The sequence below is a fragment of the Aquarana catesbeiana genome, linkage group LG02 (genome assembly GCF_042186555.1).
Source record: "Aquarana catesbeiana isolate 2022-GZ linkage group LG02, ASM4218655v1, whole genome shotgun sequence".
NCBI lineage: Eukaryota > Metazoa > Chordata > Amphibia > Anura > Ranidae > Aquarana > Aquarana catesbeiana.
The window spans coordinates 333,944,062-333,971,427 of record NC_133325.1 but is presented as its reverse complement, the minus strand read 5'-3'; the positions used below and the strand labels follow the sequence as shown (position 1 = coordinate 333,971,427).

At 40.2% G+C, this 27,366-nt stretch overlaps 1 protein-coding gene across 1 annotated transcript in view; it reads left to right on the top strand.

The window, feature by feature from the left end:
- Positions 1–13,693, top strand: part of TMEM47 (transmembrane protein 47) — a 187,773-nt gene extending 174,080 nt beyond the window's left edge. The window contains exon 3 of the mRNA XM_073614842.1: positions 611–13,693. Coding sequence (XP_073470943.1) covers positions 611–789 — 179 coding nt within the window. The 3' untranslated portion in view covers positions 790–13,693. The remainder of the gene's footprint in view (positions 1–610) is intronic.
- The last annotated feature ends 13,673 nt before the right edge of the window (positions 13,694–27,366 follow it).

Here is a 27,366-nt window from a genome sequence, read left to right as displayed (position 1 = left end):
TGACATCAGTGGGTTGATTCAGTCAGTGACTTTAGGTGAGGGTTTGTAATTGATTTACTAAAAGCAAATAGGTTTTTCAATTTGAAAGGGAATTTTCACTTTTCAAGAGAATTTTACCTTAGCTTAGTGAATAGTGGTAAGGCTATGTTGACTTCAATCATCCAATCATGTATGAGCAAAAGTTGTTTTTTTCCTTGCACACAATTAGAGACTATGCAAAGTGAACAGCTCATTTTCCTTTAGTAATCAACTTTAGAACTGTTACAACTCTCTGTACTGCCTCCCTCCATTGTAGTTGCAGTGAAAAGCAATGAGTGACTCAGATGGACCAAATCTTAAAAATAAAAACAAATATATCCATTATTAGAAGGATTATTGAAGTAAAGGTAAAGTATTACTAGTTCATTACTGTCTGTTATTTTAAGTGTTATTTTCAACACTTTTGCAATAAATTACTTTTTAGGGATTCGTATAGCTGGGTTCTGAACATCAACACATTAAGCTAAATTAAAAATAAATTATATTTCAGTCAGTTTTATTTTGCATATGCAAGTATGTAATGTAAATGCTTTTTGAATCTAATTGCTTTTTTATTACTTTTTTTTTTCAGTTGTTCTTCAGGTCTGTGGTCTTGTGTTGTATCCAATCAAGTTTATTGAGACTGTCACTCTAAAGATATACCACGAGTTCAACTGGGGCTATGGATTAGCATGGGGTGCAACAATATTTTCATTTGGAGGTGCCATACTTTACTGCCTGAACCCCAAAAACTATGAGGACTACTATTAGGTGTGTGAGAGGAAACAAAACAATAGTTTACTCCAGTTTTTTATCTCCCTTTTCTAGAAGACATGTGGAGCATCAAGTAACCTGCTCAGTTGATTTCCCTTTGACTTTCGGCTGCCAGTAATATAACCAGCTTTACATTCATCCTAAGAAAAAACACTGTAGAAAAAAGAATAACTATTCGAGGATACCAATAACTCCATAGCTAATTGATGCAATCTGCTACAATATTAACTTGTTTCTTCAGCAAATGTAACAAAACTTCAAAAGTGTAATTATAAACTGTACAATGAAATTAGTACTGAAATGGATGCCAAAGTCCTGGTGGAATTTCACAGATGAAGAATTCTTAAGAAATTTACTCCATACCAGACTGCCAAGGTCATCATTTACAGGACCAGGTTCTGAAGAAACAAGATGCTATGAAATTACTCTTGAAAGAATAATAGCCAATAGGAATGGTTGTTCACATTAGAATCATTTACAAAAATAACACAAGGGTTTTCTTCAGCAAGAAAGGCTAACTTAGCAGTAAACCGTAGCTCAGCCACATTTTTGAACACCCATGGAATATGCCCTTTACTAGAGGCTACACATTCACCTTTGCTTGAAATACTAAAAATGGACATTTGTTTTCCATGAAAATAAAAGAAAAATAGGTTTGTGGGTTTCTTTTAAACTGAGTACCTTAGCTAGGCTATAGCTAAGCCTAAAAAAGATAGCTAGTATGTTGTTAGATTTTCGAGTAACTATTTTTTGAAGAAGGCTATGTATTTGGTATATTGTGTAGAATAAATGTTAATATAAATTGTCACTTCTCTGAAATAATATTTAGCAGTATTCATAATGAATGCAGAAATGTATTACTACATTCTGTGACCAAACTTTGTGTGCACTGTTTATAGTCTCCAGAAATTTAGTTTGGCTTACCATAGCATGACTATTAGATTCATGACCATTAGATATATCAGTTTCATATTTACATATTGTTAAAAATACAGTATATGCTGCTAACTTTAGAATGAGAAGACATGATACCTAAGGTAATATGCTTTTAATGCTGTAGGTTGCCAGAGAATAGGGATATGGTCTGAATTAGTCACATTTATAAGTAATTCAAGTAATACTTTCTACTTACAACTTAAATAGATTGGAACACATGCTGTTGCATGTGTGCACCACCATCCATGACTAAATGCACTGATAGCTCTAAGTAATAAGGAAACTATTTTTTTGAATGGCAACATATTATTATGTTATTCGTTACTTACATCTAGCCCCTATCGCAAATGTCTTGGCTGATCTTCTTTTTGCTAACAATTTTATCTGTTTTATCCCATCTTACTATGTTATGGCCTCCTAATCTGTACTGTGCATGCAATCAGTAATATTCAGTAATGTAACAATGGCTATGCTAAAAGCATTGTAACCGTAAAAATCCTCATAGACATATTAGCATTCCAAATGACAGATTTATATAATAAAGAAGTAGAAGCAACAAAAGGTTGGAGAGCAAGGTAGGCCTATGCTCCTGTTCGTCCTGGGACCTAGTTGCAACAAGTGTTAAAGGGATGTGACTACTATTTTTGCCTTTAGATTGGTGGACACTTCTCCATTGGTGGGTCAATGTCTCATGATTTGGACCTCTGTGAAGCAGCTGCTTTGTGGCTGAGAAGAATCAGCAGTTGAAATTTCTAAATGTGACATTGCTCTAGGTTTTGAAACTCACTAAAAAAATGGACTTCGACTTAAGTTATGTCATGCCGAAATAGGCTGTGCAGCTGTGAGCATTCTTTTTTCCTTTTTAGAGCCACTAAACATGTAAAAGGTGATGATTCAAAGTGCCCCCAATTCACTGTTATAGGGAATTTTCACTGGAGAATTGTAATTGAATGAATCAAATGATTTAAATGTAGGCAGTTAAACTGAATTTGGTTAATTTAGCTCTTCCTTTATTATTTTTTTAAATATAAAATGCAATTAAAGGGATCTATGCTTTGGCAAAATAGTCAGGCTAATGTATTATATTCTCAAGGAAACACATATATTTTAATATCAGAATATATCTGTGATTTTAACAAAATGGTAAATCATTTTGTACTAGGACTGCCATAGGCAAAGGGTTTAGGTTATACTATAATTAATAGATCATTTGATTAACATATATTTGACTGTTGGCATATTTTATTACATAATCAGCAGATATGAGATTATGTGTGAAAAAATACATCAGCAAAGGTGTGGTAAGCATGGCAAGTATTTTGAGATAAGCTTAAGTGAAAGGCAATACATGTATAATAACTTAAAAAGCACAGTATATGAAATCAAATGACCTAAAAATATATAAAACAATACCAATATAAGATATGTCAACTGAAATTTCAGATGCACTTATGATTGTAGATCTATTACAGTAGTGTTCGGTGTAGTGGAGTAGTGCAGGATTAGATATGAATGAAATGTTACATATGCTGACGTGAATGTGTTCCCTGTGTACTGAAAGTCAAACATCTCAGCATTTTTATATAAATGTCCTTTGTCTTTTATTTTAAATTTAATTGATTCTGCTAAAGCTGTCTAAATTGAGTGACAGGATATTACTGGGGTACCACCTACTTTTGCAGCTATGCTTGGCATAGAAATTGACAACAGATCAGGTTGGAAGCTTATCAACTGGTAGTGTATTATTCCCCCAAGAGAAAAGTGACCCCATTGGAGTCTGCTATGTACATGTAGGCTTGTAGAATGGTGCCTGTCAGATAGAGGAAAAAAGCTTAGGTCACTGATTGTAGTATTTTAATCAGCATTCTAAACTAATGGGTACCTTTCAAAATTGACATTATTTTTAGCGTATACATGTTCAATGCAACATTGAAGTATGATGTGCCTTTTATGTGTGAGCTTCTAGAGCAGTGTTTCTCAACTCCAGTCCTCAAGGCGCCCCAACAGGTCATGTTTTCAGGCTTCCCATTATTTTGCAAAGGTGATTTGATTAGTTTCACTGCCTTGGTAATTACCACAGCTGTTTCATCTGAGGGAAAACCTAAAAATATGACCTGTTGGGGCTCCTTGAGGACTGGAGTTGAGAAACACTGTTCTAGAGAATCATTTATATTACAGGTCTGTCCAAATATTATCAAGGGTTACATTTCTGAGGTATTGAAAAAGTTGTGTAACACAAATTATATAGTCTTAGGAAAGCCTGAGCAAATCAAAGTTTGCATTGTGTCATTGACCTAGTGGGCAAAGAGGATAAATGTATGTGTAAAAGCATCTAAGAAAAAAGACACTTTAAATCCACATATACAGTGCCTTGCAAAAGTATTCACCCCCCTTGGCTTTTTACCTATTTTGTTACATTACAGCCTTTAGTTCAATGTTTTTTTTAATCTGAATTATATGTGATCAGAACACAATAGTCTAAGTTGGTGAAGTAAAATTAGAAATATATAGACATAAAACTAATTTTCAGAACTAAAAAACTGATAATTGGCGTGTGCGTATGTATTCACCCCCTTTGTTATGAAGCCCATAAAAAGCTCTGGTGCAACCAATAACCTTCAGAAGTCACATAATTAGTGAAATAATTTCCACCTGTGTGCAAACCAAGTGTCACATGATCTGTCATTACATATACACACCTTTTTGAAAGGCCCCAGAGGCTGCAACGCCTAAGCAAGAGGCACCACTAACCAAATACTGCCATGAAGACCACTCTCCAAACAAGTAAGTGACAATGTTGTTGAGAAGTACAAGTCAGGGTTAGGTTATAAAAAAATCCAAATCCAAATCTTTGATGATCCCTAGGAGCACCATCAAATATATCATAACTAAATGGAAAGAACATGGCACAACAGCAAACCTGCCAAGAGATGGCCGCACACCAAAACTCACGGACCGGGCAAGGAGGGCATTGAACAGAGAAGCAGCACAGAGACCCAAGGTAACCCTGGAGGAGCTGCAGAGTTCCACAGCAGAGACTGGAGTATCTGTACATAGGACGACAATAAGCCGTACGCTCCATAGAGTTGGGCTTTATGGCAGAGTGGCCAGAAGAAAGCCATTACTTTCAGCAAAAAACAAAATGGCACATTTTGATTTTGCGAAAAGGCATGTGAGAGACTCCCAAAATGTATGGAGGAAGATGCTCTGGTCTGATGAGAATAAAATTTTACTTTTTGGCCATCAAAGAAAACGCTATGTCTGGCACAAACCCTACACATCACATCACCCAAAGAACACCATCCCCACAGTGAAACATGGTGGTGGCAGCATCATGCTGTGGGGATGTTTTTCAGCAGTCGGGACTGGGAAACTGGTCAGGGTTGAGGGAAAGATGGATGGTGCTAAATACAGTAATATTCTGGAGCAAAACCTGTACCACTCTGTGTGTGATTTGAGGCTAGAATGGAGATTCACCTTCCAGCAGGACAATGACCCCCAAACACACTGCTAAAGCAACACTTGAGTGGTTTAAAGGGAAATGTGTAAATGTGTTGGAATGGCCTAGTCAAAGCCCAGACCTCAATCCAATAGAAAATCTTTGGTCAGACCTAAAGATTGCTGTTCACAAGTGCAAACCATCTAACTTGAAGGAGCTGGAGCAGGTTTGCTAGAAATGGGCAAAAATCTCAGCGGTAAGATGTGGCAAGCTCATAGAGACTTATCCAAAGCGATTTGGAGCTTTGATAGCCGCAAAAGGTGGCTCTACAAAGTATTGACTTTAGGGGGGTGAATAGTTATGCACATTGACTTTTTCTGTTATTTTGTCCTATTTGTTGTTTGCTTCACAATAATAAAAAAAAAAAAACATCTTCAAAGTTCTGGGCATGTTCTGTAAATTAAGTGATGCAAACTCTCAAACAATCCATGTTAATTCCAGGTTGTGAGGCAACAAAACATGAAAAATGCCACGGGGGTGAATACTTTTGCAAGGCACTGTAGATATTAATTTTTATAATACACAGGGAATGAAAGTGGGCATAATAGTGCTAAATAAGTGGACACAGCTAATAGAGTCTGACTGTAAGCATAATTAAAGGGCCCTTGACATTTGTAAGCCACTATTTTTACATTTCCTTATGTTAAATAGTACGTTTAAATTCAATTTAATCCATTTAGGACCCTGTTTTGTGAAATGCCAAGCATATGCAATATTTTGGTTGCTTGACACACCCCAAAATTGTTCAGGGGTTCTAAGCTTTCAACGATTTTGACAGAACCTGTCTTCCTTTTCTATGATATAAGATACGTGTGTTTCCTAGCAATCAGATTTGCCTTCTAATTTAAATAATTTACCGAAATAATAAAATGCAGCTTGGCTGCTAGGGATAACACAGACAAATCTTGTTTGAAACACGTCGATAAATTAGGACTAAATTAGGACTAATATAAGTGTCAATAAATGAATGAACATTTAGCACTCACAATACAGCCAATTTTTTTTTAGGCAGTCTGCATTATATTGCACCAGACTCATATATGCTTTCCAGTATATAAGCACAGAAGTTGTTTATTTTTGATAATACTGTTGTGCAGTATGCAATAATGTTTAGGATAAAGATAGAGAAAATATAGATATAAATGTGTATAAAAAGAAAGATACAGCAACATGCAACAGCTTTCTGTTTATTGCTTTGAATTTAAATTTGTATCTGTAATGAAAACTTACCAGAAGTTGCATTTTATTGTGAAAATACGGCAAAATTTATTTTTTACTAAATGTTAACGTTGTTGAGTTATGTACATGAGGGCAGAATAGCTCCAAATAAAGAATATGTTCCAACAACAGTCATCTTAGGAACTATTGGTTTTGTAGATATGGCCAAGAGTTCAAGGCAAGATGTAAAGTTTAAAATAGGGAGAGGGAGTCAAAGGATGGTAGAACAGCTTAAAAAACTCTCATTTTCTGTGCATAAAACATTTTATATGTTCCTAATGTATCTACCATAAACAGAAGTCAGATAAATATAGGGAGAACTGCAGAATGCTCTGCCTTTCTCTCACTTTTTGCTTGTTAATTTGTAGCAGAGGCATTGAGGATGAAGAATATAAATCCCCTCTTTTTTGTCTACTGTGTGTCTATGTTGATGTAATGGATAGAGAAAATGTTTAGCGTGTATGTCTGGGCACGATAAAAAAAAAAAAATGCAGCACATCTGTATAATATATACACATTTCCATATGCATTTGGTTTTTAAAAATGATGCAAGTGCATGAAAGTGCATGAAAATAACTTGACATATGTGAATGAGCTCCTAATTTCCTGTTTGACCTGACAACACAGTGGGGGTTATTTACTAAAAATGGAGAGTGCAAAATCTAGTGCAACTCTGCATAGAAACCGATCAGCTTTCAGGTTTTATGGCCAACGCTTAATTGAACAAGCTGGAGTTAGAAGCTGATTGACTACTATGCACAACTACACCAGATTCTGAGTACACCAGTTTTAGTAAAACTACCCCTGCTGCACACAAATCCCAAGCAGTGCTTCCAGCTGTGCCTAGTCCTATTATGCTGAACTACAGAAAACTTTCTCTTCATTTCCATAACATAAGGAGTTTGTGTTCTGTAGTCTATCAAAAGAGAATTGGACAGGGCTGATGACACTGCTTGGGATTTCAGTGCAGCAGAGGAAGGATGAACAGGAAGTTAGAAGCTCTGTGAATGTCTTGCAAGATCAATTGTTTGTTTGATTTTTCCTACTTGCAGTATTTACTGGGGGAATGTGCATGTATTGCAGAGATGTACTGCCTACAGTAAAGATCGACTTACATGTTATTTCAGTAATTAGAACTGTATACGTGTTCTCATTTTGGAATAATATTAGATTAAAGGGGTTGTAAACCTTCATGTTTTTTCACCTTAATGCATCATATTAATCAGCATTAAGGTGAAAAAACACCTGGCAATGACCAGCCCCCCAACCCCCCCATTTTACTTACCTGAGCCCTGGAACTTGAACCGGTGGGGATGCGCTGTCTCTCTGCCCGGGGTTCTGGGCTTTTGATTGGATAGTTTGATAGCACCGCAGCCACTGGCTCCCGCTGCTGTCAATCAAATCCAATGATGCGGGTGCTGGGGGGCGGGGCCAAGTCATACATTCTGCGGCTATGGATGCTGAATACTGGACTTTGGAGCGCGCCCACAAGGTAACCCCCTCGGGAGAGCGCTTCTCCTAGGGGGTTACCTGATGTGGGGAGGAGCCGCGAGAGCCACTGAGGGACCCCCGAAGAGGATGTTCAGGGCCACTCTGTGCAAAATGAGCTGCACAGTGGAGGTAAGTATGATATGTTTGTTATTTAAAAAAAAAACCCTTACAATCCCTTTAATGTTAAAACCCAACTCCAAGCAGAGTCACTTTTATGTTTTTTTTTTTAATCTTTAATTCTTACATTAATGCTGTCATTTTTATTACTTCATGTGCTCTCTAAGTATAGCACAGATTATTATGCTGCAATTTGTGAATAGGAAAGCAGAGTGAGCGGGTGGAGTACAATAACCAAACTGGTGTCATTTATGAACACTCCTTTAATGCAGTCTGGAGCCGGAAGTACTGTTCATGCTGCACATATTGGCAGCTCTCAGCAGAGCTTAGAAAGCTCCTGAAGTAATAAATTATGGCAGTATTAATGTGGAATTTTAATTTAAAAAAATAATAAATAAAAATAGTTATGCCTGGATTTTGGCTTTAACTGTAGTATGCCCAGGTCAGAGAATCTCAATACAGGCCACTGATTAGAAAATAATACATTTTTCCTTGTTCCTCTCACTTTATCTCATGTTATGTAAATCAGGCCTAAAGTAAAGAGGCTTATTACACAATTCTTAGTGTGGGCAGCTGCCTCACCATTCTATCTACTGTCAATGGTACAATTGCTGTACTTACTGTAACTTCACTACTGGAATGACACAAGTGTTCTTTGAACTATTGTCACTTGCCTTTTAAATCCCCTAAACTTGTACTCCAGTTAAAATTGTGTACTTTTATGATTCACATTTTTACATTTTTGTTAGAGCCTTCAAACCAGTAATACAGCATCTGAATTAGGTAATCAAAATTTGTAGAAACACAAATACACTTTAAAGTGTTTGTTAACCCCCCCCCCAAAAAAATAGAGATCCTGGTCCCTTAAAGCAGATTAAACAGCAAATTGCTTGTACTGTGTAATCTGCCCCTCTCTAAAATAAACCTGGCTGATCCTGCCACTTCCTGTATCCCCCTGGGCTGCTGAGCCCTGACCACCATGGTCAGCGAACATCCCTTTGTCATCCGCAGCCCTGCTCTCAGTTCTCCTCTCACCCCCTCCTCCCTGCCTGTCAGCTCTGTGTTCTGTGTCTCTGGCTTTTAGTAGAAATACAATTTTATATATGGTCACTGACAGCCCCTCTATTATAGTTAGGCATAACACACTGTATTAGTCTTTTATAAAATTGAGGCTTGTAAATAATGATTTAGTGTGATCTTCAGGCCTGTCAGGTGACTCTGGGCCTGTTTCCAGGGCTACTGCAGGAGGGGCTGAGTGGCCATGTGACCTCCCTGGCTGACATCAGAGGGAGATCCCAGCCCCTCCTGCAGAAGCCATGTATCGGAGCTGTACAGCAGCCGCAAGTCACTTGACCAGCCTGAAGTTTGCTCTAAATCGGTATTTACAAGCCTCGTTTTTTATAATAGACTAATACAGTGTGATATGCCTACCTATAATAGAGGGGCTGGCAGTGATTTGTATATATGAGTTAACAAACACTTTACATGTACTAAAAAAACAAAATGCTCAATCCTGAAATAGTAATTTACCTCACCAACGAAAACTAAACACAATCTTTTAAATATCATGTAAAGCACTTTAAATGGAATTACAGCAGCACTACAAAAACAAATCTCGACCTGAAATCAATTGTTCTTGTAAATCTCTGTATACAACACTAAAAACAGCTATTACTGTGAGATGTTTGCTGGAGTAATTAACCAGAATATAAGGGATCGTATGCAATTCTAAGGGCATTCTGGGACGCTATTGTAATTTAAAGAGGTGATCAGGTCAACAAGTAGACATAAAGCTTTCTTTTCTTTTAGATATTGCAAGTATATATGCTTTTTTATTTCATTTTAACAAAGAATTTTTTTTCAAATATATCACAGTTTTTAGGGGTTTTATTCAACACAATTAAAGATAATATTGTACTCTATGTAGCAAAAAAGGATCTGCGCACACAAATATCTGCATTCCCTTTGACTAAAGCTGATCCTACAAACACACATTGACAATCTACAGTAAAAGCTAAACTGCAAGATGTATCACATTAAAGCTGGCCATACACTAGTAGAATTTAATTTAACATATTTCATTTGAAGACATTTGTTTGATTTTGTAATCGCTGGTGGGATCAAAATGACATTCATGATAAAAAGATTTAAAGGAGCAGGATGGAACATATTTTGAAAAGAATGAGTTTCTAACAGTGAATGTAGTTTTCATTTCAGAAGGTCTATTTACTCCAAATTGAATGTTAAAAGCAAAAGTTTTTGATGCACTTTCTAAAAACAATCGTCAAACCATCAAATGTACCGATAGAAATACTCATACTAGATTGTGACCTGCTTAAATCACGTGATCTACCATTTACAGGAGCGTATGATGCATACTGGGAAACAAATGCTTAAAGGAAAGGTCCAGCCTAAGCATGTTTGGCTGGGCTTCTCCTATGGGTCACAGGAGTGCAATTCGTTTTGCACTCCTGTGACCCATCACTCCTGTGACATCACAGAAACCAGTCCAGTCCAGCCGTGTCATCCCAACAATGGGAGTCTGGACCCGCCAGGTGCCTGGACTGACATCCATCTCAGGCTCTCAGCGAGCCGCTGAGAGCCTGAGATGGCCACTCCCCGCCCCCTCCACAGCTCAGCTTTCCAGTGAGTGTGGAGGAGCAGAGCTGAGAGTTGCTGATTGACAGTCAGCAGGTCTCTGCTCGGGGAGCTGTGAGAACCTAGCCATCAACGATGTTCAATCACTCGGTTCTCAGTGTACAGATGCCGTGGAAAAGATGCAGCATTGGACCTATGCTGCATCCACCAAGGTAAGTATGATGAAGGAAAAAACCCCAAACCCATGCTTCTCTTTTAAACAAAGTTCTTAGAAGACCAGGGGGCTAGATTGACTGACTGAGGTAGTAAGATTGCTTGCTTGTCCCTTTAACAGTACTATGCTCATGCAAATTCATGAAAGACAAGCACATATCCTCTACATTGTAACAGCATATTTCTATAAACATTTCATACAGGTGCAGGCTAGCAAACGTTTTTGGAATCAAATGTACATTTTTTTTAGCAGTTCAAATTTAATGTTGGATATTTTTTGTATGTGTAAGTAAGAAGAATATACATATCAGCATCTCTTATTTAATTATAATTAACCACTTTTATTATTTTACCTATGAAAAAATAACTATATTTATAACAAAAAAAGTTTGTTTTCCTTTATAATTTTCAATATCTGACATAATTGTGCATTTTGATTATACATAACTGAATGCTGATAGCTCTGTTATGCCACCTACAATATACCTATATAATCAGAGAGCAATATATTTGTATATATATATTCTTTATAGTGTAAAACAAATAAAACATATTAAAAGGAGCATTAAATAATACACAATATACACATGAAGGAGTCTATAGTCTCAGTTCCATAGTCCATAGTCTTAGTACTACTTTCCAGGGCATGCACATGTATTGTATGTATTAAGTATTGCTGTTGCTTTCCTGATGCGCCAATGACATTCAGTGGGTGGAACAGCACATTCATCCAGTTTAAAATCAGTGGAATAGGCACTGCTAATTGAAAAAAAATTATGTAACAAAACATTTTTATTTATTTTATTTTTTTAGTCTTTTAACTCTACTAAACCTGTCATAAATTTAGCCATTCATACTAATCGTAACATGAAGAAAATGCATAAATGCAGTTATTCTAAATGAAAATGATTTATTATAAACAAACATTCAGTAGATCCAGAGATGTATGCAGCTACAATTCTTGACTTCTGAAAATGGGAGGTTCTAGTCCTTGCTTCTCTCAAGCCTCCTTACTTTTCATTTGTAATGCTAAAGTACCAATATGGAGGCTTGAGAGGACACAGTCAGATTCATTTTTTATAGGAAATGTTTATATTTGCATATACATTTAGCTACCAATATCTCTGGCTCTGCTGATCATTTTGAAATGCAGTTTTTACTGAAGACAGCTTTTTTATGCATTTTTTTCACTAGAAGATTTGTTTTATGACACTTTGTTTGTGACAGGCTTATTTTACAAATATGTTTATTTTATGTGTTGTAAATTAAATAATTTATTTTAAATTTATTCCATAAATGTTAGTTCCAAAATGTTTGTGTTTTAAAGTTACTTGATACTAGAAAAAAGAGAAAAAAAAAAACATTTTTTTTCTGGAAATGATCAATAATAAAATTTAAGTAGGGCCTATTCACACTTGCCCATTTTGATGCTACAAAACTCTTGCATTTTTGCTGCATGATAATGTATGACAATTAAAAATCCCATTCTTTTTTATGTGGCTGGTTCACCTTCCATGCTGCATGCACACAGAACAATGGCTAACTTTAACCCTTTTTTATTTGTTAACTAATCATCCAGAGTAAGCTATTCCAGACTTCCAACTACCATAGAAGATCACGCATGTAGTTTCTATAGCAAGCAAGCATCAATTGCCTGCAAGGTAGAATGAACATTTTTACTTTGCTAACAATATAATTTTGAGGGAATATACTCAGTCCCAGGAAATGGGCTGTTCACATGAATACTGATATGTACCACCCACATCAAGGGTCCCTAACACATATATACACACACATGTCAAGGCATAGGTAGATTTATTATTTTTATAGTGTTGATTTGTGTAGCTGAAATGTCCATTTTATTGTGTCATATTTTTTTTGTTACTGTTTACTGTTTGCACATTAATTTTCACTTAAGTATGTTGAAAAAGCTATTATGAGAGTAGGAAGCGTTAGCTATGTAATACAAGAAGGTAGAGGTGCATATATTTTGTTATAAAAAAACACTTGCTAAAATGCTTATAGCACTATTGTATATCATTATTCAGTATAAAAAACAGCATCACATGTAGCTGGTACATACAGTATATTCCGTTTTCTGATAAATGGTACTTACAATGAGAAATTATAAACTGACGTTAGTTATCTTTTCAAATATTTTTATTGTCTCTAATTGTATTATTTTAAACAGTAAATATTTTTTTAAAATAGAACTGTTTCTTTGCATTGATGAAGCCTATACTGTATGCAAAAAAAAGGTGTTGATAAAGCTCCCTTCTGTGTTTTTCTGGACAGTTCATTCTCTGTATGTTCTTAATTAGATGAGCTGTATACTTACTTGTAGCTTTACCAGTTGGTGTGCTTATTAATCCTGTCCTTGTTCTAAATCACAACGTATTTAGTTTGTAAACACCTTGCTTTATTATTTCAATTATTTTAAACATGAAACCCAAATTTTCACGAGTGCCAGGAGGGCAACTCATTTTGATTTTCAGGGCATAACATGTTTATGTGCCAATATAACATTGCACAAATATGTTAAAGTTCGTAATTGCAATTTAAAAATGATTATAAAGAGAATTATCTGTTTGAAACAAAGCATACATACATATATATGGCATAGCATATGACTTTATAATATTAAACAAGCAATGAACTGACCGATAAGTGAAACCCAATCTTATAACTAGCAATGTAATTTATTCAGACTGTATTTTTGTACAGAACAGTATACACTAACCTATTGACTCTGTGTTCTCGATAATGCCTAATACTGTGCCTAGAGATTTAATTTCTGTCTACAAAATAAAATATATTTGAAGCTGTGAATTCTTTTTTTTTATTCTGTTCATTGAACATTTTTTTTATTTTAAACCATGCCTATAGATGATAAAGCAGACTGGTCTACATTTAAAAAGGGATTCCACTGTCATTAAAAAATACAAAATAAATAACATATAGCATTGCCACACAAGCCATTTTGTAATTTAATTTAATATTAAAAATAATTTTCAATTCCATGTCTTTAATGTCTGCATTTTCTAAAACTGTCAAAAAATTCTAAGCAATATGGCAACTTGGAGGTGTTCTGAACACATTTGGTATACAGGATGTCCGCAAAAATTGTATTTCTTGCTTGAGTGATTAGCTTGCTGATTTAATCAGATCTACAGTAAGATAAAAGTAAAATTAGGTATCCTGTGCAATAAGAGCTTCTTTTTTGGTGAGGTACTCTATAAGGGTTAACTACTGGATGCAGACAATGCAACTACCCTCATTATAACCAGTGGCGGCTGGTGTTTTTTTTTTTTTGGGGGGGGCGGGAAACAATGCAACCACAGCCACCCTCCCGGTCGGTCGGGTCACCCAGGGGTCTCACTTCCTGATTGGCCCGGGAGGAAAATCAGTGTGACAATAGCAAATATTTATTCACTTTGGTCACACAACTGGGTGAACTGTGCCCACCCTTTTTTGAAGCCTATTAGAGCCTCTGGCTCTAATCACATGCTTCAAAAAAAAGAAACCCCATTGGACTCCATGCATCCGGCACCCACATGTAGATTAGGGGCCGGATGCATGGATAGGGGGGCGGTGCCCCTGCACCCTGCATTACAGGCCGCCACTGATTAGAACACTAAAGCAGGATAGAGGAGCGCCAGTTGTTTATTATGAATGCAGACCCTCTGATTCAGTAATCATACTAGAAAGGTCATAGTGGAACAAACAAAAATAGAACAAGGTTCAGATCAGAAAAAGGAAGGATTCTTCAACACAGTTTGTTAAAATCCTTGCAATGCACTTAGATCTTTTTTTTAGATCTTCTCAGCAAAAATGGAATTACACTTTAAAGGTAAAGTGAGTTAAAAGGATTAAAATAGCGATCAGTGCTTGTTTTACATTTTTAACATTTAAAAACATTTTTAAACCATAAATTCATATTGGTGAAAAAAAATAAATAATGCTATTGTCTTCTTGCTTTTTTTTCTGTACATATTTACTAAGAATAGTAACATTTTTGCATTCCACAGTGTGTATAGACAGAGCTTTTTAAATGATATTTACTCCACAATTAAATCGCTGGCTAAAGCATTAATCAGTACTTTATACAGAAAACAGAATTAAAATACATGTATTTTTTTTAATCTATATTTACCTACCAAAATGTATAGGTGGCACAAAAAATTGTGTTGCCTTCTTGAAATCTTTCTATTCCTCATTACCATTAGTAGTAGAACCACTGAACTTTACTGCATTGCTAAACAATGCATTTTAAAGTTATTATTGCCACATACTTATTCTTTACACAGAGAGGTAAAAATAGAGTGTATTGTGTTAAAGGAGAAGTACTGCCAAAGCTCTTTTGACCAAACTTCTGTGGGTCACAGGAGTGCGCTTTTTTTCTGCACTCCCATGACCCAGATTCAGCTGACAGCCGGCTAAAGTCGGCTGTCGGCTGACTTTCAAGAGCCAGTCCAGACTCTGCAGGGATCTCGACAATAATGTCGGGATTCACCCAGATGCCTTACCAGCATTGTAGACCTGCAATTTGAAAGACTGCAAACCAGAAAGTGGAACCTCGGCTAACTGTGAGCAAAAACAGATGCCCCTATACACATAAGTATAATATTACAAAACATTAATCTGCATTAAGGCATATTGATAAAATTACTTACATCAAGTTGATCTGTTTTTACATGTATATCCTATGAACAATAAAAAGACAAAACATCCCCATTATTGCTATTGAAGTGACATTGCATTCAAAACAATTACTGTCATAATGGGATTGATTTACTAAAGAAGTAGAGTATGTTCACTTTGCAAGGGAATTTTTACTGTGTGATATTGTTTATTAGTCTAGAAAGAGGCTGATAATCCTAGACTATCTTCTACATCTGGGAACGGTAAGGAATAGCATAGAGCATATAATAATATCAACAAGATTTGCTTCTAATGAGGCATCTTAGTGTCTGACAGTGGTAAGAGTGTCTTTGAACCAGATGATAGAGTGGTGTTCAGCTCGGGGAGACCAAATCAGAGAGATGGAAAGGATGAAGACAGCATGGGACCAAGGTGAAAGAGGGCTTTAACCACTTCAAATTTGGACATAAATATAAAGAGAGAGCACTCCTAAGGCCACATCCGTTTTCAAAAATGAATAAGAAGGGGAGAAGGGCAGAAACTGCCCCAAGGTCAGACTTTAAAGGCACTTTAGATGATAGTTGAAGTTTAAAAATATATTTTATTGGTAACAATTCATGAGGCAATAGAACAAAAAAGAAGAAAAGAGTTAAAAATACATATCATATAATGGACGAGAGTATATGGCAAAACAAATGAAAATCTGCACCACATGAACAACAGTGAGCCCCTGTGCGTCAATGCGTTTCACTGTTTTGCTTCGTCAGGACACATTCAGGGGTTGTTGAAAAAAAGTGGGTCTCACTATCTTGTCAGCAGAGTTCACAGATAAGTCCACTAAGCATCAAGCGACACCATATATATTATTCAAATACATGTGACCAGGGGTAAGTAGCCAAAAGCATTACTCCAAGTATATATTAGTGCTATAGTATTCCTCCAGAGTAAGGAGAAGACAAAACATACCAAAAAACAAAAAAGAGGGGACACAACCCTAGCAAGCTATCATTCAACCATAATACTAATGGTGTTCATATAATATATGTATCTATTTGTTGGCTCAGCATAACCACATTTTCATAAACAATAAACAATGAACAACCTGACCTGCAATTGGTAAGTATTTGCAGAGAATGACTAACTCCTTAAAGCCATCACTACATGGTGGATGTGCTCTATGTGTGAGGGGGCAGACTGGACACAACTTCAGCTATGATGGCTTTAAGGAGTCAGTCATTCTCCGCAAATACTTACCAATTGCAGGTCAGGTTGTTCATTGTTTATGAAAATGTGGTTCGGCTGAGCCAACAAATACATAAATTATATGAACACCATTAGTATTATGGTTGAATGATAGCCTGCTAGGGTTTGTCCATACCACCCCTCCCATCTTTTTTGTTTTTTGCTATGTATTGTCTTCTCCTTACTTACTCTAGATGAATACTATAGCACTAATATATACCTGGAATGATGCTTTTGGCTACTTACCACTGGTCACATGTATTTGAAAAATATATATGGTGTCGCATGATGCTTAGTGGACTCCTCGGTGAACTCTGCTGACAAGATAGTGAGACCCACATTTTTCAACAACCCCTGAATGTGTCCTGACGAAGCAAAACAGTGAAACGCTTTGACGCACAGGGGCCCGCTATGGTTCATGTGTTGCAGATTTTCATTTGTTGCGCTATATACTCTTATCCATTATATGATATGTATTTTTAACTCTTCTTTTTTGTTCTATTGCCTCATGAATTGTTAACAATAAAATATATTTTTATACTTCAACTCTTGTCCAAAGTGCCTTTAAAGTCCGACCTTGTGGCTGTTTCTGCCCTTCTCCCCTTCTCTTCAAATCTGGACACTTTCGCCCCTACCAGTCCAAAATCCAAGGCGCACCTTCAGGCGTTCCAGGGGCATAAATTATGCATTTAATTTCCTAACTACCTATCACATTTTTGGAGGCCCTGAAGGAGAACCAGGACAGTAGAAACGCCCAAAAATGATCACATTTTGCAAAGAAAACACCCCAAGGTATTTTCTAAAAGGCATGGTGAGTCTTTTGAAAACTAAATTTTTTTGCCACAAGGTTTTGGAAATTGCAGATAGAAAATGAAAATGTATATTTTTACACAAAGTTGCTAATTGTTAAGATCTTTCTAACATGCAGCATTGGCATACTAAGAATTACAACCCCAAAACACATTATGCTACTTCTCTCGAGTGTGGAAATACCACGTGTCAGACTTTTTTTTACAGCTGAACCACATGGCCCAATATCCAAGAAGTACCTTCATGTTTTCATAAATTACACATCTAATTTCCTAACTATCACATTTTTAAAGGCTCTGGAGCACCAGGACACTAAAAATAACCACAAAATGACCACCATTTTGGTAAACACCCCAAGGTATTTTTTAAGGGGCCTTTTAAATATTTGGTGAGTCCTTTGAAGACCTAATTTTTTTGCTGAAAGAAAATTAAAATTACTTTTTTTACACAGTTATTTCTGCCACACAGCATGGGAATTACAACCCAAAACCCATTCTACTGCTCTTCCCAAATATAACGATACCACATTTGAAAGACTCTGGACTGATTATGTACCATTGTATCTTGTGTATTACACAAATAAACCATTTGTGTCAACACAAATATGTTGTAATAATCGTGTTTGTGCGAGTGGTTAGGGAATAAAGCTTAGTGTAGCATCATCTATAGCAGTACCAGTTCCTATAAGGCAAACAAGCCTAGCCTACTGGAATGTGGCTGCCTCCAGGAATGCCATGTTCACTGGTCGGGAAGTTCAGGAGGCTGAAGAAAGAAATAACAAAATAGTTCCTATGGTTCCAGGAGTGCAGTTGTCTGCAGGGGATGGCTGGGACTGGTGTGTCGCAGGAACATAGTCAGTGGGATGTTCAAATAGGTCAGTTTAGACAGCAGGCAGAGATATGATCCGCAAACAGGCAGAGGATTGGTCCAGGCAGCAAGCAGTAACGTCGACAATTAGTGCAGAATTAGTACAGGCAGCAGGCAGAGGCATCACTGCACTGATCAAGAAAACTGTTACTGGCTGCATTGGTCTGGTGACAGTGAGACTTGTGTAGTGGCGATCAGGAACACTACTGCTGACTTTCACTGGTCTAGTGACACTGGGACTGGTGTGGTGACAATCAGGGACACCATTGGTTGCTTACACTGGTGTGGTGACACTGTAATTGGTGTGGCATTGATAAAAAACACTGTTGCTGGTGTACACTGGTCTGGTGTGGTGGTGATAAAGGCACACTGTAACTGGTGTGGCAGTGACCCGGGGCAATTTAACTGGTGTGGCGGCCAGTGATCAGGGACACTTTAACTGGAGTGGCAGTGATCAGGGACAATAAGACTGGTGTAAAAGTGATCCGGAAAACTGTAACTGGTGTGTTGGTGATTAGGGACATTATGAGTGTGAACAGTGGAACCTTGGATTATGAGCATAATTCGTTCCAGAAGATTGCTTGTAATCCAAAGCACTCTTATATCAAAGCGTGTTTCCCCATAGAAGTCAATTGAAACTCAGATAATTTGTTCCACAGTGACTTCTGTGGTATGCAGAAGTACTCGAAAACACTCGGAAACTGCTCAGAGCCACTTGGATGCACTCGGAAACACTCAGAGAGGCTCCGAAAAACACACGGGAACCAAGTGTTTTCGAGTGTTTCCAAATGGCTCAGAGTGCATCCAAGTGGCTCTGAATGTCACCGGTGCCCCTGCACCTCTGGCCAAATGTGGTACTGCACACTGCAGAGGCTTGAATCCTGCACGCTCGCAAACCGAGCCAGGATTTAAAAAAAAATAATAGCTTGTATTGCGAAACGCTCATTAACTGCGTTACTCGCAATCCGAGGTCTTACTATATATATATATATATATATATATATATATATATATATATATATATATATATATATACAGTATCTCAAAAAAGTGAGTACACCCCTCACATTTTGTAAATATTTTATTATATATTTTCATGTGACAACACTGAAGAAATTACACTTTGCTACAATGTAAAGTAGTGAGTGTACAGCTTGTAAAATAGTGTAAATTTGCTGTCCCCTCAAAATAACTCAACACACAGCCAATAAATTATAAACCACTGGCAACAAAAGTGAGTAACCCCTAAGTGAAAATGTCCAAATTGGGCCCAATTAGCCATTTTCCCTCCCCAGTGTCATGTGACTCATTAGTGTTACAAGGTCTCGGGTGTGAACAGGGAGCAGGTGTGGTAAATTTGGTGTTATCGCTCTCACGCTCTCAAGGGAGAGTGAGAGAGATCAGGGCCCCTCCCTCAGAAGGCATGTATTGTAGCTGGAAAGCAGCCACGAGTGATGGGACCGGCCTGAAGACAGCTGATATTAGGTATTTACAGCGCTCGCTTTTCAAAATAAATTACACAGTGTGCTATGTTAGCCTCTAATATTAGGGATAGGATAGACTTGTGTAGATGGGTTAACAAACCCTTTAAGCTTTGAAAAAAAAACTGGAAGCTGATCGGTTTCTTTACAGAGCTGCACGAGATTTTGCACTTTCCAGTTTTAGTAAATCAACCACTGTGTCTCTCATTGAATGACAAAAAAATGCATTTTTAGTACATGTTGTACTCATAAAATTATTTTTTCTGGGTTCCTTGAGAGACACAGCTTATTTCCGTTTAGTTGTTGTTCCTGTTACCATGTTTATGGTTTGCTTTTATACTGCTAGCTAGGGATGGGCTTTATGTTTGGGTCGAATATGAGTTTGACTCGAACATTGGCTGTTCGCCCGTTCGCAAAATTTGGGGTGTTCGCGGCAAATTCGAAAGCCGCGGAACACCCTTTAAAAGTCTATGGGAGAAATCAAAAGTGCTAATTTTAAAGGCTTATATGCATGGTATTGTCATAAAAAGTGTTTGGGGACCTGGGTCCTGCCCCAGGGAACATGTATCAATGCAAAAAAAAGTTTTAAAAATGGACGTTTTTTCGGGAGCAGTGATTTTAATAATGCTTAAAGTGAAACAATAAAAGTGTAATATTCCTTTAAATTTATACCTGGGGGGTATCTATAGTATGCCTGTAAAGGGGCGCATGTTTCCCGTGTTTAGAACAGTCTGACAGCAAATTTACATTTCTAAAGGAAAAAAAGTCATGTAAAACTACTATCACTAGCGCCGGCTATAATGAATTGTCGGTCCGGCAATACACATAAAAGTTCATTGATAAAAACGGCATGGAATTTCCCCACAGGGGAACCCCGAACCAAAATTAAAAAAAAAAAAATGCGTGGGGGTCCCCCTAATTTCCATACCAGGCCCTTCAGGTCTGGTATGGATATTAAGGGGAACCCCGCGCCAAAATTAAAAAAAAAAATGGCGTGGGGGTCCCCCTCAAGATCCATACCAGACCCTTCAGGTAGCCCCCCAAAGCACCTTGTCCTCATGTTGATGGGGAGAAGGGCCTCATCCCCACAACCCTTGCCCGTTGGTTGTGGGGATCTGCGGGTGGGGGCCTTATCGGAATCTGGAAGCCCCCTTTAACAACGGGATCCCCAGATCCCCCCCCGTGTGAATTGGTAATGGGGTACAAATGTACCCCTGCCATTTCACAAAAAAAGTGTCGAAAAGGTTAAAAAACACAAGAATGGTTTTTGACAACTCCTTTATTAATTTCTTCTTCTTCCATCTTCTTTCTTCTGGTCTTTCTTCGGTGTTCTTCTTCCTCCATCTTCTTCCTCTTCATCTTCTTCTTCCTCCGCTCTTCTCGTCCCGCATCTTCCTCCGGCTTCTTCTCCGCTCCGTCCGCACGATCCGCCTCAGTGGGATTCTTCCGCCATGTGACGCTTAGGTTCTTCTGAACCTCTTATATAATGGAGGACGGGGCCACCCGGTGACCCCTCTGGCTTTCCCCGTATTGTCAAAAACCATCTCTTGTGTTTTTTAACCTTTTTGACACTTTTTTTGTGAAATTTAGAAATTTGGGAGTATAGAGGGATTATAACGGTGCCAGAGAAAAGGAGAAGTGAGTTTTCGGGTAAAATTACAAAAATACGTTATTAACATATATTATCACATGCAGAAAAACAGGTCATTAAAATGATGGGTGCAGTTCACACATAAATTGATACTGTCAGACTTACCCGTATCAGACTGACGAACCCAATATAGCAGAGGATGGCCTCCTGTACGTGTCTGGTTCCCGGCCCCTGATAGAGCACACAGAAGGCACGGGAGCACAGAATGGTATGAGAGCCTGGCGGGTGGTTAGCAGGGATGAGGCCTAAAGTCCTGATGCAAGCTGGCAGGAGATGATAGGTAGGCTGTAGGTCAGCTACAGGTGCAGAGCAGGAGCAGGCAGATCCAAACACAAGCAAGGTTGGCAACAGGCAGTCAGCACGGTACAAAAGGAGCAGGCAGATACAAAGTCCAGGTCACAAGCAGGTTTGGCAGCAGGCGGTCGGCACGGTACAGAGGGGTCAGGCAGGTTCAAAGTCGGAGGCAGGCCAGGGGTCAGATGCAGGCGGATAGCAGAGCAGAGTCCAGTAAACAAGCCAGGTCACAGAGAGATCAAACAGTACACAGGAAACAGGAAGCACGGAACAGGAAGCTGATGATCGGACAGCACCGAGCACAGCATCTCAGCAACCAAAATAGGGCAACCAGCGCCAAACACCGCGACCGCGCCGGCACGCCCAGGCGTGCGCCCGCGCGCACCCGCACATGCCCACAGGGGAGTGCACCCCAGGGTGAGCCAGTGCGACGCGGCGCACTCCAGAGTGCCCAGCAAATGTCCTGAACCGAGATCCTCTCTGACAGTGCCCCCTCCTTAAGGGCAGCCTCCGGATGCCCAGCCGGGCTAACCTATCCGCATGGGTACTCTGAAAATCCCTTAAGAGTTCTTCAGCGTGCAAGTTGGCCTCCGGTTCCCAAAAATTGTCTTCTGGTCCATACCCCCTCCACTTGATCAAGTACTGAATTTGGTTGCGTCTCTTCCTACAATCCAAAATTGCCTCCACCTCAAACTCCTCCTCGTTGTCGATAATTACGGGTTTAGGCGGGCCAGTATTGCGACCCGAAAAAGAGTTGGGGATAACGGGTTTAAGTAGGGATACGTGAAAAACCGGATGGATTTTCAATGAATTAGGTAAGTCCAGCTCATAGGCCACATCATTGATTTTTCTCTTGACTGAAAAGGGACCCATGAACCTTGGACCTAACTTTCTTGAAGGACAAGCCATCCTTAAGTTACTGGTAGACAGCCAGACCTGATTGCCAGGTTCTAGCAATAGTTGTCCTCGCTTCTTCCTGTCATACATTTTTTTGTTGTATTCCTGGGTTCTAGCCATTGTTTCTTGCAATAGTTTGTTGTTGTCGATGAAGAAGTTCATAGTTTCAGAAACCGCGGGAATCGCACATTCAAGTAAGGAACTGGTTAAAAAGGATGGGTGAAACCCGTAGTTCGCAAAAAACGGTGTCTGTTTGATGTCCGGATGCACAGAGTTGTTGTAGGCAAACTCGGCAATAGGCAGGAGAGAGACCCAGTCGTCTTGTGAGAAGGCAGAAAAGCAACGAAGGTACTGTTCCAGCGACTGATTAGTTCTCTCCGTCTGCCCATTCGTCTGGGGGTGGTAGGCCGAAGAGAATGCCAATTCTATCTCCAGAGACCTACAGAGAGCTTTCCAGAATCTGGAGGTAAACTGAACCCCATGATCGGATACTATACTTGAGGGAACTCCGTGGAGGCGTACAATTTTCTTAATGAATATTTTTGCGGTTTCCAAAGCTGATGGGGTACCCTTCATGGGTAGAAAGTGGGCCATCTTGGACAGTCTGTCTACAATGACAAAAATGGTGGAGTAGCCTTCTGCCAACGGGAGCTCAACTATGAAGTCCATCGCAATCATTTTCCATGGCCTTTCTGGCATGGGTAAGGGCTTAATAGCCCCCAGGCCTTCATTCGGCTGCTCTTGCTCCGAGCGCAGGTAATACAGGACTCCACAAAGCTCTTGCAGTCGCTTACCAGCTGGGGCCACCAAAAAGTACGCTGTACAAGTTCTGTTGTTTTCAACACACCAAAATGCCCAGCCAATTTGTGGTCGTGGCAGAGTTCCAGTACAGCAATCCTCAGATCCTCTGGGACCAAGATTTTATCCTTGTATCGGAATAAGCCATCTTGCAAGCTTACCTCGCCTTCCACAGAAGGGGACAAATTTCTTGAGGCCTGTTTGATCCGAGATATAAGATCTCCCTGAAAAAGCAGAAACCTTCCAGCAGGGAGAATGGTGTCTGGAGGCAGAGATTCCCTGGAGTCATGAAACATACGAGATAATGCATCTGGTTTGGTGTTCTTGGTACCTGGCCTATACGTAATGTGGAATTGAAATCTCGAGAAGAACAGAGCCCATCTTGCCTGTTGTGGTCTCAATCTCTTGGCCGTTCTCAAATACTCAAGATTTTTACGGTCCGTGTAAATCAGAATGGGGTGAGCGGCCCCCTCCAATAGGTAGCGCCACTCTTCAAGTGCGGCTTTAATGGCCAGCAACTCACGATCTCCTACATTGTAATTTTTTTCTGCATCAGAAAGTTTTCGTGAGAAGAAGGCTACGGGATGAAGGAGAGCCTTGGCACCTTGCCGCTGAGACAGTACTGCCCCTACCGCGACCTCCGATGCGTCCACCTCAAGGACAAATGGCAAGGCAGGGTCTGGGTGCTTCAGGACAGAAGCGGAAGTAAAAGTTCCTTGAGTTTATCAAAGGCTGCTTGCGCCTGAGGAGACCAACAGAATCGATTTCCCTGTTTCATCAGTTCTGCGATGGGGGTGATTATAGTAGAAAAACTCCTTATAAATTTCCGATAAAAATTGGCGAAACCGATAAAGCGTTGGACCCAGGAGGGAGCGGGCCAGTCCAGAATAGCTGCAACCTTTTGCGGGTCCATTTTAACACCATCGGTAGAGATGATTAGGCCAAGGAACTGAATGCACTGGAGCTCAAAATCTCATTTGTCCAATTTAGCATAGAGTCCATGCTGCCTGAGCTGGGTTAACACATTCCTGACATGCCTGCGATGTTCGGTAACAGAAGAGGAGAAGATCAGAATGTCGTCCAGGTATACGATAACATATAAATCCAGGAGGTCACGAAAAATGTCATTTACGAAATGTTGAAAAGTTGCCGGTGCGTTGCACAGGCCGAAGGGCATGACGAGGTATTCAAAATGTCCGAACCTGGTACAGAAGGCTGTTTTCCACTCGTCCCCCTCTCTGATGTGAATCAAGTTCTAGGCCCCACGGAGGTCGAGTTTGGTAAATATTTTTGCTGAACCCAATCTTTGGAACAGTTCTGGCACAAGAGGTAAGGGATAGCGATTTGTGATGGTCACCTTGTTGAGTTCTCTATAATCGATGCAGGGACGTAGCGAGTGGTCCTTTTTCTCGACAAAAAAGATGCCTGCCCCGGCTGGTGATGTCGAAGGACGGATAAACCTCTCTTAAGATTTTCATCGATATACACCTTGAGAGTACCCAGCTCCTGCTCTGTTAAAGGGAATATTCTCCCAAAAGGAACTTCAGATCCAGGCAACAACTTAATAGGACAGTCGTAGGGTCTATGAGGCGGAAGGGTCTCAGCCCCTTTTTTGCTAAAGACATCGGAGAAGTCCTGGTAAGGGATGGGAATCGCCTGCTGCGATTCTGTGTCGGTGTTCAGACACAAGAGTTGACTGGGTTTTGCAGGAGTTCTGCGCAAACAGTGCTGTTAGCAGTAAATGGAAGAGAACTTGACTTCCCCAGAAACCCAATCAATACTGGGGTTATGCGCCTGCAACCAAGGCATTCCTAGAATAATAGGGAAGAGTGGTGAAAAAATGGCGTCCAGCCGGAGAAATTCCTGATGACAGGTGTTCATGGTGGCTAGCAGTGGGATGGTTTCCAAGGTGACCGGACCAGAGCTGAGGGTGGAACCATCCGCGAGATAGACAGCAAGTCCCTGCGATTTTGTCCGGAGAGGGATACGGTGTTGAGTCGCAAAGGTGAGATCAATGAAGCAACTGCACGCTCCTGAGTCAATGATGACCGAGGTAAGCGGATCCTGTCCTTGAAGCTGGAGGGTAATGGAGAGAGCCAGATGGTTAGCAAGGTTAGGCAAGGCAGGTGCGATTTTAGAAGTAGCTGAAAGAGACTTACTTGTCTTATTTGGGCAAGATCTCACATAGTGACCTGATTCCCCGCAGTACATGCATAAGTTGTTGACCCATCGACGTTGTTGTTCTTCAGGAGTGAGGGATGGGTGGAGAAGCCCCAGTTGCATCGGTTCAGAAGTGTCAAGGGCTGAGGCAGTTGGTACCTGAAGGCTTTGGCCTACGGAGCTGGTAGGACTAGGAACCTTGGGGAGGACCCAAGTGGGGCAGAACTGGTTTACCGACCTCTCGGAACGATGCTCTCTCAAGCGCTGATCAATCTGCACCGACAGGTTAATAAGGTCTTCAAGAGTTTGGGGTACACCTACCCGTGCCAGCTCGTCTTTGAGCAAATCGGATAATCCTAAGCGGAATTGGTATCGCAGGGCCGCATCATTCCATTCAGTGTCTGAACTCCAACGCCTAAATTCCAGAACATAGTCTTCTGCAGGCCTGCGCCCCTGTTGTAGGGCGTGTAAGGCGGATTCAGCCGTGGCTTTTAACTGAGGGTCCTCATACAATTGAGACATGGCAGTAAAGAAGGTATCCAGATTATCCAAGCAGACTGATTTTTGCTCCAGGAGACGGTGGGCCCAGGCCTGTGGTTCTCCAGATAGAAGAGAGATGACAAAACCCACCCTGGTTGCTTCCAAGGAGAAGGTGCGTGGTTGCAAGGCGAAGTACAGTTCGCAAGCGTTACGAAATGCTCGATACTTGTTGCGCTCTCCGGTAAACCTTTTGGGTGTAGGGACCCTGGGTTCGGGAGGTAGCATAACCACTGAGGGTGCAGATGAGAGCCCGCTAGCAGAAGCACCTTGCGGGTTAGCAGGTGAGGATAGCACCTGAACTTGTTCCTCCAGTCTGGTATAACCTTCTTGAAGGCTCTTCACAGCCTGCGTGAGACCCGCCAGGTGTCTGCATAGCTCCTCCATGGGAGAGGTCCCCTGCTCGGGCTCGGACATGGCTGTCCGATACTGTCAGATTTACCCGTATCAGACTGATGAACCTGATATAGCAGAGGATGGCCTCCCGTACGTGTCTGGTTCCCGGCCCCTGATAGAGCACACAGAAGGCACGGGAGCACAGAATGGTATGAGAGCCTGGCGGGTGGTTAGCAGGGATGAGGCCCAAAGTCCTGATGCAAGCTGGCAGGAGATGATAGGTAGGCTGTAGGTCAGCTACAGGTGCAGAGCAGGAGCAGGCAGATCCGAACACAAGCAAGGTTGGCAACAGGCAGTCAGCACGGTACAAAAGGAGCAGGCAGATACAAAGTCCAGGTCACAAGCAGGTTTGGCAGCAGGAGGTCGGCACGGTACAGAGGGGTCAGGCAGGTTCAAAGTCGGAGGCAGGCCAGGGGTCAGATGCAGGCGGATAGCAGAGCAGAGTCCAGTAAACAAGCCGGGTCACAGAGAGATCAAACAGTACACAGGAAACAGGAAGCACGGAACAGGAAGCTGATGATCGGACAGCACCGAGCACAGCATCCCAGCAACCTAAATAGGGCAACCGGCGCCAAACACCGCGACCGCGCCGGCATGCCCAGGCGTGCGCCTGCGCGCACCCGCACATGCCCGCGCGCAGAAGAAGTCTTGTAAGACGAAACGCGCCGGGAGACTCCACTGCCTGCCATAATTTTATATAAAGCGCTTTTTTACTACAGAAATGTAAG